Below are 11566 nucleotides of genomic sequence, written 5' to 3' on the forward strand. Positions count from 1 at the left end.
ATATTTCTCTCTAATTATAGCCTGCACACCATTAAAACTCCCACTCATTGCAGCAGCTCCATCATAACCCTGTCCAACCATGTAAGTGCAATTTACTCCAAGTTCTTGAAAACTCTCCAACATTACCGTAGCTAAATTTTTACCAGTAGTACTATCGACAGCTACAAATGTCAAAAAATCTTCTCGTAATTGTTACGGAATTAGTATTAGACGTGGCTGTAGCCACAATTGACGATACATTAGTTAGCGCTAGTTGACTAATGACCTTCACATACAATTGTGATGACATGTAAGCAAGCCGTCACTTACAATATACTTACTTAAGTAAATCCTGTGTCATCCTTATTTATAATTGTCGCCCTATAATTAACATGGTGTCAGAAGTGTCTTTGTCTTAAGTTGTAGTCGTTAAACGTCGTCATGCCAAATCAAGTAGTCGAAACTGCTACCGTCGCTGCTACCACTCCTAGAAACAAGGTAGCTGGATCTACATGTTCCATCCAACATCTTAACATCGCCAGCAAGAATCTGTCTTATGAATGGAAGAGGTGGTTCACCCAATTCAAGATATATTTGAGAGCGACAAGTCTTGAACGGGAAGAGAATGGTCGCAAGGTGGCTTTATTGTTGCACCACATGGGCCCCGAAGCATTAGAAATCTTCAATAGTTTCGATGTCAACATCGATAGTGTAACCTATGACAACTTAATCAGTAAATTCGAGAAACACTTCACTCCAAAAACAAACATTTCCATCGAGAGGCACAAATTTTTCACGAGACGTCAACTTGAGGGTGAGTCGTTAGAAGAGTTCGTTACAGCATTATCAAACTTAAGTCTAACGTGTGATTTTACGGAGCTGCGCGAAAGTCTAGTTAAAGACATCTTTACTTGTGGTCTTAACTCCGGATTCGCAGAAGTTAAACAGAAAATTATATCTGAAGGTGCAATCACACTCGACAAGGCTGTTGAATTGGCTAAGACGTACACATTGTCCAAAATCGAAGCCGCTAGCTGTAGTGTCGTAGGAGCAGTTCATTACAACACAAGTCACAATGAAATGGGTCAGCGCAGGTGGAAAAATCGTGCACACCAAAGGTCAACGAGTCCATCCACTAGACGAACGACACCGTCCATTAGACGAACAACGTCTCCCAGTCCGGTAAGCCGAGATCGAAAGAATATCTGTCAAAGGTGTGGTCAGCATCATTCGATTCAGGTGCCCAGCAGATGGGGTAAAGTGTAGCTATTGTTTTAAAATTGGTCATTATGCTAAAATGTGTCTTAGAAATAAGAATGTCAAGTCGCTAACTGTAGATACAGGTGATGAATTATTTATAGGGTCAATTTCGTATGTGTGTTCTGTTAAAAAGTCGCAATGGGAAGTACCTGTGTCTATTAATGGTACTATTCTATTATGTCAATTAGACACAGGGGCAGAAACAAACGTCATGAGTTTGACAGACTTTAGTCGCCTTAATTTAAAAAAAGGCTTAATTAATGTAAGTCATAATAGCGTTAGAACCGTAAGTGGAGAAAGGCTTGAATTAGCAGGCGAAGTCGATTTAACTTGTCATATTCAGAGTAGTGATCACATAATTAAATTTCATGTCATAAAAGTCGGATGTAAACCTATTCTTGGATTACAAACATGTATCGATCTAAAACTTCTTAAAAGAGTGAACCAAGTAACTTTTAACAAATATGAAGTCCAGTCCACTCAGTCTATAATTACTCAGTATAATGAAGTCTTCAAAGGTCTATGTCTAATAAAAAGTCAGTGTCGTCTACAAATAAACAAGAACGTGACACCTATAAGGGAACCGTTGCGTAAAATACCATTTAAACTATACGAGTCTCTGAAAACGGAATTAATCAGAATGCAAGAATTAGATGTCATCAGTCCCGTTTCGGAACCAAACCAATGGGTTAACAGTATCGTCCTTACATCTAAGAAAAATGGCAGCATTCGTGTGTGCCTAGATCCGCGCAACTTAAACAAAGCAATCCTTCGTGAGAGTCGTGCGCACTTATCCCTTCCAATTAGGGTTGCCAGATGGTATCCAAAAGGAGGACATGTCCTCCTTTTCCATGCTTTGTCCTCCCGTCCTCCCTTACCTACTCTAAGTCCTCCTTTTTTGCTAAACGTCGGGCCGGACTGGACTACTGGAGTGACGCGAAAAAGGGAACGATGTTAAGCTACACGATCAATTTTGTAACTTGATTTCATTTCTTAAATCAAATGAAGATGAAGCATATTATTATGATTTGAAGTTGCACGAGCAGTGGACAATCTACTTCAAAAGTGTTAAAAACATAGAATGTTTCTCAGAACTGCTCAAGATCTGCGAGTTTTATTTTTGTGTAAGCGCACATAATGCAAATGTGGAACGAGTTTTTTCCCTAATTAATACTCAGTGAAGCAAAGAGAGGAATAGACTAAGTGTGCAATCAGTTAAATCTTTAATTCTTACTCAATACAACTTCAAAAACATGACATGTGAAGATTTTTACAGTTATTTGTTAAAAAACCAAGAACTTCTTTCCAAAATTGGCAGCTCAGCTAAATATGATTAAAATAAAGTAAAATATTCTAAAAAATTCGTTTAATTTCTGAATGTCCTCCTTTTTTACAGAAAATCCTCCTTTTTAGACTCATATGCCCTCCTTTATCAAATTATTATCTGGCAACCCTACTTCCCAAGCATCGATGTCATTAGATCCCAGTTAAACGGATCTAATTATTTCTCAACCCTAGACGCTAATTGGGGGTTCTGGACCATTGCTTTGGATGAGGAGTCTTCAAAATTATGTACGTTCATCACACCATTCGGTAGATTTCGTTTTAAACGTCTTCCATTTGGAATTTCAGCAGCGCCAGAGATTTTTCACTCTACAATGACTGAATTGTTTGCAGACATCCCTAACACAGTAGTCTACTTTGATGATCTGCTAATTCACGCACTAACTAAAGAAAAACATCATGAGATATTGGAGCAGGTGCTTAAGCGCGCTAAGGAAATAAATTTAAAATTTAATTTAAATAAGTCTCAGTTTTGTCTTAATAAAGTCACGTACATGGGTCATGTGTTCTCAAAGGAAGGCATGACACCAGATCCGAATAAAATTAAAGCTATTGTAGACATGAGTCAACCAAAAAATTCACAAGAACTACAAAGATTCTTGGGAATGCTTACATATTTGTCAGCATACATCAAAAATTTTTCTGAAGAAACACAGCAGTTGAGAATTCTTCTAAAAAAGAATGTTATATGGAATTGGGACACAAATCATACAGCTACATTTAACAAATTAAAAACCTTAATTACAAAAGCCCCAGTTCGAACTTACTTTGACCAGACTAAAGAATTAATTTTGTCATGTGACGCTTCACAAAATGCAGTAGGAGCCGTTATACTACATGGATCAAATCCAATTGCCTACTCGTCAGCCTGTCTTACCGAAGCTCAAACTAATTATGCTCAAATTGAAAAGGAGCTGCTAGCGATTGTTCACGGTTGTCTAAAGTTCCACCAATTTATCTTTGGTCACAAAATCACGGTCCATACGGATCATAAACCATTAGTGCCTTTATTCATAAAAGCATTACACAAAGTGCCACAAAGACTACAAAGGTTTATGCTCAAAATTCAGTGCTATGATCTCAATGTCATGTACAAACCTGGTAAAGAAATGTATATTTCGGACACATTATCCAGATCGCCTTTGTCAGACTCCATTGTAGATTTACAAGAAGATATCACGTTACACATAAATATGCTCAAGTCATGTTTAGAAGTGTCACCTGAAACATTAGAGTCCTTTCGAAAGGAAACTCAAAATGACGAGGAATTGCAAACCATCGTAAAACTTTGTCAAACAGGTTGGCCCCTAGCCAAGAGTAATCTTTCCCCAGAGACTAAACCATATTACAAATTTCAAGAGGAAATTAATGTACTTGATGGGCTAGTGTTCAAAGGAAATAACTTAGTGGTTCCAAAAGCTCTTAGGTCAAAAATGCTAACTAAAATTCATACGGGTCATTTTGGTGTACGTAAATGCCTTGATTATGCTAAGAATGCATTATTCTGGCCTAATATGTCAAATGACGTGCGAAATATTGTAACGACATGTGTAGCGTGTCAGGAATACAGTAATAACAACTCAAAGGAACCTTTATTGCCACACGAAATTAAAGCAATACCATGGAACAAAGTAGGTGTTGACTTCATGGAATTAAAGGGAAATAAATATCTTATTTGTATAGATTATTTCTCTAAATTTATTGAATTATCAGTACTTAGGAATGGCACAAACGCAAAAATAGTCATCAATGAGCTGAAATCCATATTTAGTCGACAAGGAATACCTGTCACACTAATTTCAGACAATGGACCTCCTTTTAACGCAGTAGAATTTGCCAATTTTATCAAAGAGTGGGACATTCAACACATCACGACAAGCCCGTATCACTCACAGTCCAACGGTCAAGTCGAACGAGCAATCGGAACTATCAAGAGAATGCTAATGAAAACTATCGAGTCGAATGGAGATCCCTATCTAACATTATTACAGTATAGGAATACACCAAACGATAGCAAGAACAGTCCTGCTCAACTCCTGATGTCTCGTCGTCTTAGATGTTCCCTGCCAGTTCATGCAGATTTGCTTCTACCGAAACCAATAGATGTAAATCGTTATGAAAATTAGGTCGAAGATAGAAACAAGAGGATGAAAGACATTTACAATAGAGGAGCAACCAAACTACCAGAATTAATGACTGAAGACGATGTATTGTTTAAGAAGATTCCATCAGATAAGAAATGGATACAAGGAAAAATAACGCAGGTTGGTCCTGAGCCAAAAAGCTACATCATTCAATCTAGGGATGGGATGCATTATAGACGAAATAGGGTTCACATAACGAAATTTTACAAATCCAATTGTAATCCAGAATATGGTAAATCGAATAATACACACGTAGATCTTAATACCGATTATAATATAGATAATAATTGCAATGATTGTAATAATTACTGTATTTATAGTAATTTTGATAATGTTAATAATGAACCTGCTAATGACAATGGTTCGACTCCGAACCTTAATGTAACTACTCGCTCAGGCAGACAAATTAAGGTACCTAATAAATTAGAGAGAGATGTTACGGAATTAGTATTAGACGTGGCTGTAGCCACAAGTGACGATACATTAGTTAGCGCTAGTTGACTAATGACCTTCACATACAATTGTGATGACATGTAAGCAAGCCGTCACTTACAATATACTTACTTAAGTAAATCCTGTGTCATCCTTATTTATAATTGTCGCCCTATAATTAACAGTAATGTGTCGTGTTCTTGATCAAAATCTATGTATCTTATACAAAGAGATAACTGTTCTGTACGAGAAATATCTGTCGTTTCATCCATCAAAATCGAAAAGTATTTTGCTTTGTTTATTTTATCCACAATTTTATCTTGTATTATTTCGCCACAAATTTTGATGATATTATTTTGAATTATTGGGCTTATGTACATTGCGTTCAACGATTGTGATTGAATGTGATCAATTAAATTTTTGTCTCCACATGAGAGGCGCATACGAAGTAACGCCCTGAAATTTCCGTCATTATGAGTGGGCTGGTCCAAAGTTATGGGTCCAGAATCGGAAGATCCTCGTAAAACTAATTCTTGCCGCCCAGAGAAGATAATTGTTTCAATCATAGGAACTAGTTTTCTTCTATTTTCTGCAATTTGTTTGGAACGACTCGAATCGAGCTGCATCATGATATCTGGTGCAGATCTATTAAAAGTTCCAATAAAGTTATCGGCAAGAACAGAGTTTTTTTTGTGATAGTCGGTTTTACTGTGTTGAATGAATACCTCAATAGCATCTTTCCACTTGTTAAAAGGTTTTGCAACTAATGCGTTCAGCTTCTGATGATCTCCTTTTCCACCAAATTCATATGAGAAGACTGCACAATATTTACAAACTGCACCTTGATCACCTTTAGCAGTATAACTAAGCCACTGAAAGCGTTTTAGCCACAGTAATTGAAATTTTAAGTTTCTCTTTGTAGATATAGGAAACTTATATTTTTCATCCGGAACCCACCCAGCCGTCAATAGTTTGTACTTAAGAGCATCATCAAGTTTTTTTATCAAAACAACAACCGATGTCTAATTCATGGATATTGGTTTCAGACATTGTTGTTTCATCTTTATGCAGCATCAGATTTACTGGTTGGTTGCAACTTGCAATTTCTTCCGTCGATTCGGTTATGGTCGTAGTCGTAGAAGGTTTATTCTTTTTAATCAAAAAATCAGTTAAGGAACTTTGTAAACTTCGTTTCGCCATTTCGATTTATTTTCTAAAACAAAATTATGAATTAAGTCAAAACTCATAACTGATACTCACCACTCATCAGCATACCAGTGACAATGAATAGAATCACCATATCAAAATATGGAACGAAATTTACATCAAACTTCAGCTTTTTTTTAATAAAATAACCATTTGGTTTGTTTTAAGATCAATTTGTGTCATATTCAGACATTCACATTAGATAAAATAGTATATTATATACCGCGGGACTGAAGTAGTACTTTTAATCCCGAAGGTAAAGTTTATATATAATAATTAATAATTACCTGAGGGATTAAGACCACTACTTCAGTCGCAAGGTATATACGATATTTTTCGTACTTCCGAAACTGAAACACTTAATATGTATGGAATTAGAGAACGTGTTCTTTTAAAAAATCGCTGCTTAACAAGTTACCATAGGAACGTTGCGTTGGTACGACAAACCCTATGCTATGGTAACAAAAATAATTTGGAAACTGTCATTGCTAGTGTCATAATTTTGGTAGTGGGTGACAAAGGTGTATTTGATATTGATAAAAGAGCAGCCAAAGTAGGTAAAGAATTGATACCACCGAAATCCAAAAAAACTATATGAGCAGCAGTACGATGCGTTTAAGAAGTAGTGCCGCATACAAAATGTGGAACAACCTACTGAAATTGCCTTGATAGTAATTTCATCCTTCCGGGATTTTCGTCCAAATTTAATCCCGGCGGGACAAAAAGTGACACTTCAGTACTTGTCATAATGGAGTGAAGTTGTCACTTTAGTCTCGGAAGTACGAAAAAATTTGTATTACCTATTACCTTTTGTCCTACTGCTGTTATAATAACTACAGTCTGCAGCGTCTGTTGACAGTGTATTAGTGTATATGTTACGGACAAAGTGATGAATCGGGCATTATAAATCATGCCCGGTCATTTTGAAAAATGACCAATATGAGCGGGCAATGTGATAAGGTCATTTGGAATAATTAAATTGCCCGGGCATTATACATAATGACTATCATCTATTGGGCAGAATAATAAAGACATCTGTTATTACTATTACGGGCGAGTAATTAATAGGCCATTTTCAATCCGGCATTATAAATAATGCTTAAAATGGGCAAAGTAAGAAATTTAAGCAAATTATTACTTTGACGTGGTAATATTTATAATTACAATGGTAGGTACGTACAAATAGGGCAACATAACTAATACACAGCTTTGTAAGTTTATTTTGTTTAATGAGATTCTGAACATTGTTAGATTCAGTTCTTGAATGACAGGAAACTTAAAGACAAACAAAATCAACGTAAATCTACATGAATAAAATACAATAGAATACATACCAATAAGCTTGGACACCTATCTGATCTACAACCACCTTTACAGTTGCATCTATTGTAACCCTGTCCTCCACTGATTGATGACAGTCTTGCACATTCCCTAAGAGAAATTTCTGCATTCGGCACTTCTTCATGAACAATAAAGTTTTCCTTACAAATGCTGAATTGGTTCCTGGTATATAATTGATTCAATATACCATATTTAGTACCCAACTTGTAAAGGTTTTCATCAACAACGATCACAGTAGCTAAAATATTTCGTTCATCACTGCGCGATCGATCGACATCAGGTACACGAACTCTAACGGTTTCACCAATGTTTGCTGCAGGGAATTTCGAATTAGATGTATTAATCATTTTAGTTGCTTGTTTTTTAAGATTATTCCAGGCCATGTTTCTCGTTTTCCGGGTGTTTTCTATTTTTTCACTTATTTGTGGTGAAATTGTTATCTCATCGCCTTTGTCCAAAGTTAATTCCGAGTTGACATCAATATCTTTATGCTCAATATTTCTCAAAGATGACGTTGAAGGTGTAGTCGTTTTTTCGGGCACATTGCGGTCTATAACTGGTGTTGAAGTATCGCTTGTCTCAAAAAGGGCTTCCATCTCCGAGTCTTCCTTAGACGCATTGCGGTCTATAACTGCTATTGCAGTATCGCTTGTCTCAGGATGGGTTTTCAAGTCTTCCTCGAACGCATTGCGGTCTACATCTGGTGTTGTAGTATCTCTTGCCTCAGAAAGAGCCTCCAAGTCTTCCTCTGTATTAAGGTTCGTTAATGCATCATCAGGAACAAAACTCTTAAGTCCAACTTTCAATTTCACACCAAACATGGCTTCATATGGGCTGCAATTTATGCCGCTATGATGAGCTCTATTTTTCATCAGTTGAACGAAACGTAACCCTTCTGACCACTTCTTGCTTTTATTTGTGGTTAGCCAGGAACTCAGCATATTTTCGACATCTTGATTGCACCTCTCCACTGAACCCTGACTTTGTGAGTGTCTAGGCTTTCCATGCACCATTTTTAGTTCTTGCCACATGTCACAAAGTTCAGTGATCACACAATTCGCAAACTCCCGACCATTATCGCTTTGCAAGATAGACGGGGCGCCAAATATAGTAAATATGTCTAGCAAAACATAAGCAACTTCTTGAGCACGTTTGGTTTTTAGAGGTCTCAGTTGCACGAATTTGGTTAAATGATCTTGATAAACGAGGATAAACTTATAGCCTTCATCTTCCTGAGACTGCATGTCTATTAGATCCACCTGGCATCTAGAGTTCATATCTTTACTCAAGATAGGTTTAACTACTAGACCTTTCTTAGGAACCTTCTGTTTTTTTTGACAAGATTCACACAAGTTCAAATAAATCACTATCATTTCCCGTGTAATGTTTTTATATTTAAGGTTCAATTCTTTTTCCATTCGGTTTCTACCACCGTGACCAATGGAGACATGTGTGTCATGTAATATTTGAAATATTTCTTCAGTGTGCGCATAATATCTCATCAAATTACCTTCTTTCACGGGGACAATCAGTTTTTCAATGGCCCCAATTGTTACTACGTCATATCTCCCTAAACGCTGGTAATCTTCTGGCAACTTCGAAGTTTGTTTATTCTTTGAGGATTTTACACTTTGTATCATCTCCAAATACGCCTTTTTGTTAAAAATTTGAGTATTTCGACCCTTAGCTGATATTAATTCCGTTAATCGAAAGTTGAAACGGTTGTTTATATCACGCAATGATTGATCCATATCTAAAAATCGATTTTTTAACTGTATATTCATCACCATATAACGTTTGAATTTATACACTTACCAAAAACCGCACGTAATGTATTATACTATCGATGGATGTGAACAAGAACACGTTACGTAGTAAACTGCACAACTACTGCGACCGCAATAATGTTTAAATATAACCTTTAGCCACGTGTCTACCGGTGACTCACTAATACGTGCTTATGTGTAGTGCATTGCCCAGTCAGAGAATGGCATTATGTATAGTGCCCGGTCAAAGTAATAAATTACCATATATTAAATTGAATTTATCACAATGCCCAAACTAGCTATGCATTATTCATATTGCCCGGGCATTATGAATATTGCCCGTTTTAATTACTTTGACCGTAACATATACACAGTATTCTTCACAAAACGTCACAAATACTAATCACTATCTTTATATTAGTCTGTTATTTACTACTTTTAATCAACAAGTTAGTACACAGCAGCACAGAACAATTCAATTTCAATATGCTACGCGCCTACACCTATAGTTTCATACGCGCCACTTGCCGTAATATAACTATTTTTTTACTCGCGATGGGGAGCGTTTCACGTTTTCAGCAGATCTTGAGCCCGACCTTGAGTCGGCGTAAGTCACTCGCACGCAGTTCTTGACTGACTACTATTGTGTTGTCTGTTGTGATTAGTAAAGGAATTTTTTTATCTTGAATGCAGAAAGGAATGAAAAGGTGATTTTGCAGTTTAGAATTTTCTTTTTTGAGTAGTAAAGCGATTCCAATACGATTTTAATTTTTTATATTTATTTTATTTTATTTTACTTACGTTATAAGAATTTATTTTCGGGGGGGGGGGTGAACCCAGTAGTTCAGATTTGAAGTAGGAGCTTTATTTCTAAAAATGTAGATGTTTAATAAAATCAATTACATCTAAATTGAATTGAATTTTCGTTTATACGATTTGATCTACCAACACTCCCTATGAAAGCTCCAACAGTAATCAACATATGTATATTCCGGTAGCCCTGCATCCCTCCTCCATAGTACAAATATCCTGCTGGAAGCGCTCGCCTCTCTAAAATCACAGGTTTTCTGGAAAACGGTCCAGATGTTGTGATTGTAATGTAGCTTAATAGTGTATATCCACTTAAAGGCAGCCGTCCGGCTTGGATTCGCGATCAATTATATTTCGATACACACTATTCAGGCTTTTTCTATAGTTCTAGAACTGAAATCAGTGACTGTCAGGTCCAGATCACACATGAAACTTCGTGTTCGATACACACCTACCGATTTTGGAGTAGATTTCAACCGGACAGGTTTGCGTGCACTTTGAAACAAGTTCTGTTCCGAGGTGGTTCTCAATTTTTGCTGTGCGACATGAATCCTAGCCTGGGTGCGTCAGAAATAAAGAAACTGACTGTATTCATTATTATAATGATTCTTTTGAACGACCCCGTGAGAAAAAAAAGAAAATTCTGGGGGAAAGAGTGGCTATTAGAACGCAATCAGTTTTCACACACGAATCTTTTGAATAAAATTCGAAAAACCTCATTTGGCGATCTTAAGAATTTTGAGAATGGATTATTCATGTTTTAAAATGTTATTAAACCTTGTTAAACCATACATAGAAAGGAAAAATACAAGAATGCGACAGTGTATAAGCGCTGAAGAACGGTTAGCTGTTACATTGCGTTTTTTGGCTACGGGACGTTCATTTGCCGATTTGCAGCAGAGCCTCATTTGTTGCCATAGTTTTCGTCTTTTGGACCCTTGATGGCGGAACCGGACTGATTTCCTCGCGGCGAGCTTTTTTAGCCTTCACGACTTTTTTGACTTTGATTGCAGGAGCCGGGGTCGGCGATATTATTTCTACAGAGGCCTCTCTTTCCTCGGTCCCATTTCTATAAATTGAAATTTTTTTCCGAAATCCACAGAGGAATGGGAAGAAATAGCAAAGAATTTTGAATCAAGATGGAATTCTCCAAACTGCGGTGAAGCATTAGATGGGAAGCATTGTCAGAATTGTAAAACCATGTAATAATGGTTCCTATTACTACAATTATAAAGGCTTCACCAGCAATGTCCTAATGGCTCTCGTTAATGCTGACTATGAATT

The 11566-nt window shown here is 36.7% G+C and overlaps 1 protein-coding gene across 1 annotated transcript; it reads left to right on the forward strand.

The window, feature by feature from the left end:
• The first annotated feature begins 420 nt into the window (after positions 1–420).
• LOC116163606 lies at positions 421–1245 on the forward strand. Its single transcript, XM_031477626.1, has one exon. It carries the CDS (start codon positions 421–423, stop codon positions 1243–1245), a length of 825 nt encoding a protein of 274 aa, XP_031333486.1.
• The last annotated feature ends 10321 nt before the right edge of the window (positions 1246–11566 follow it).

The sequence above is a fragment of the Photinus pyralis genome, unplaced genomic scaffold (assembly GCF_008802855.1).
Source record: "Photinus pyralis isolate 1611_PpyrPB1 unplaced genomic scaffold, Ppyr1.3 Ppyr1.4_LG1, whole genome shotgun sequence".
Lineage (NCBI taxonomy): Eukaryota > Metazoa > Arthropoda > Insecta > Coleoptera > Lampyridae > Photinus > Photinus pyralis.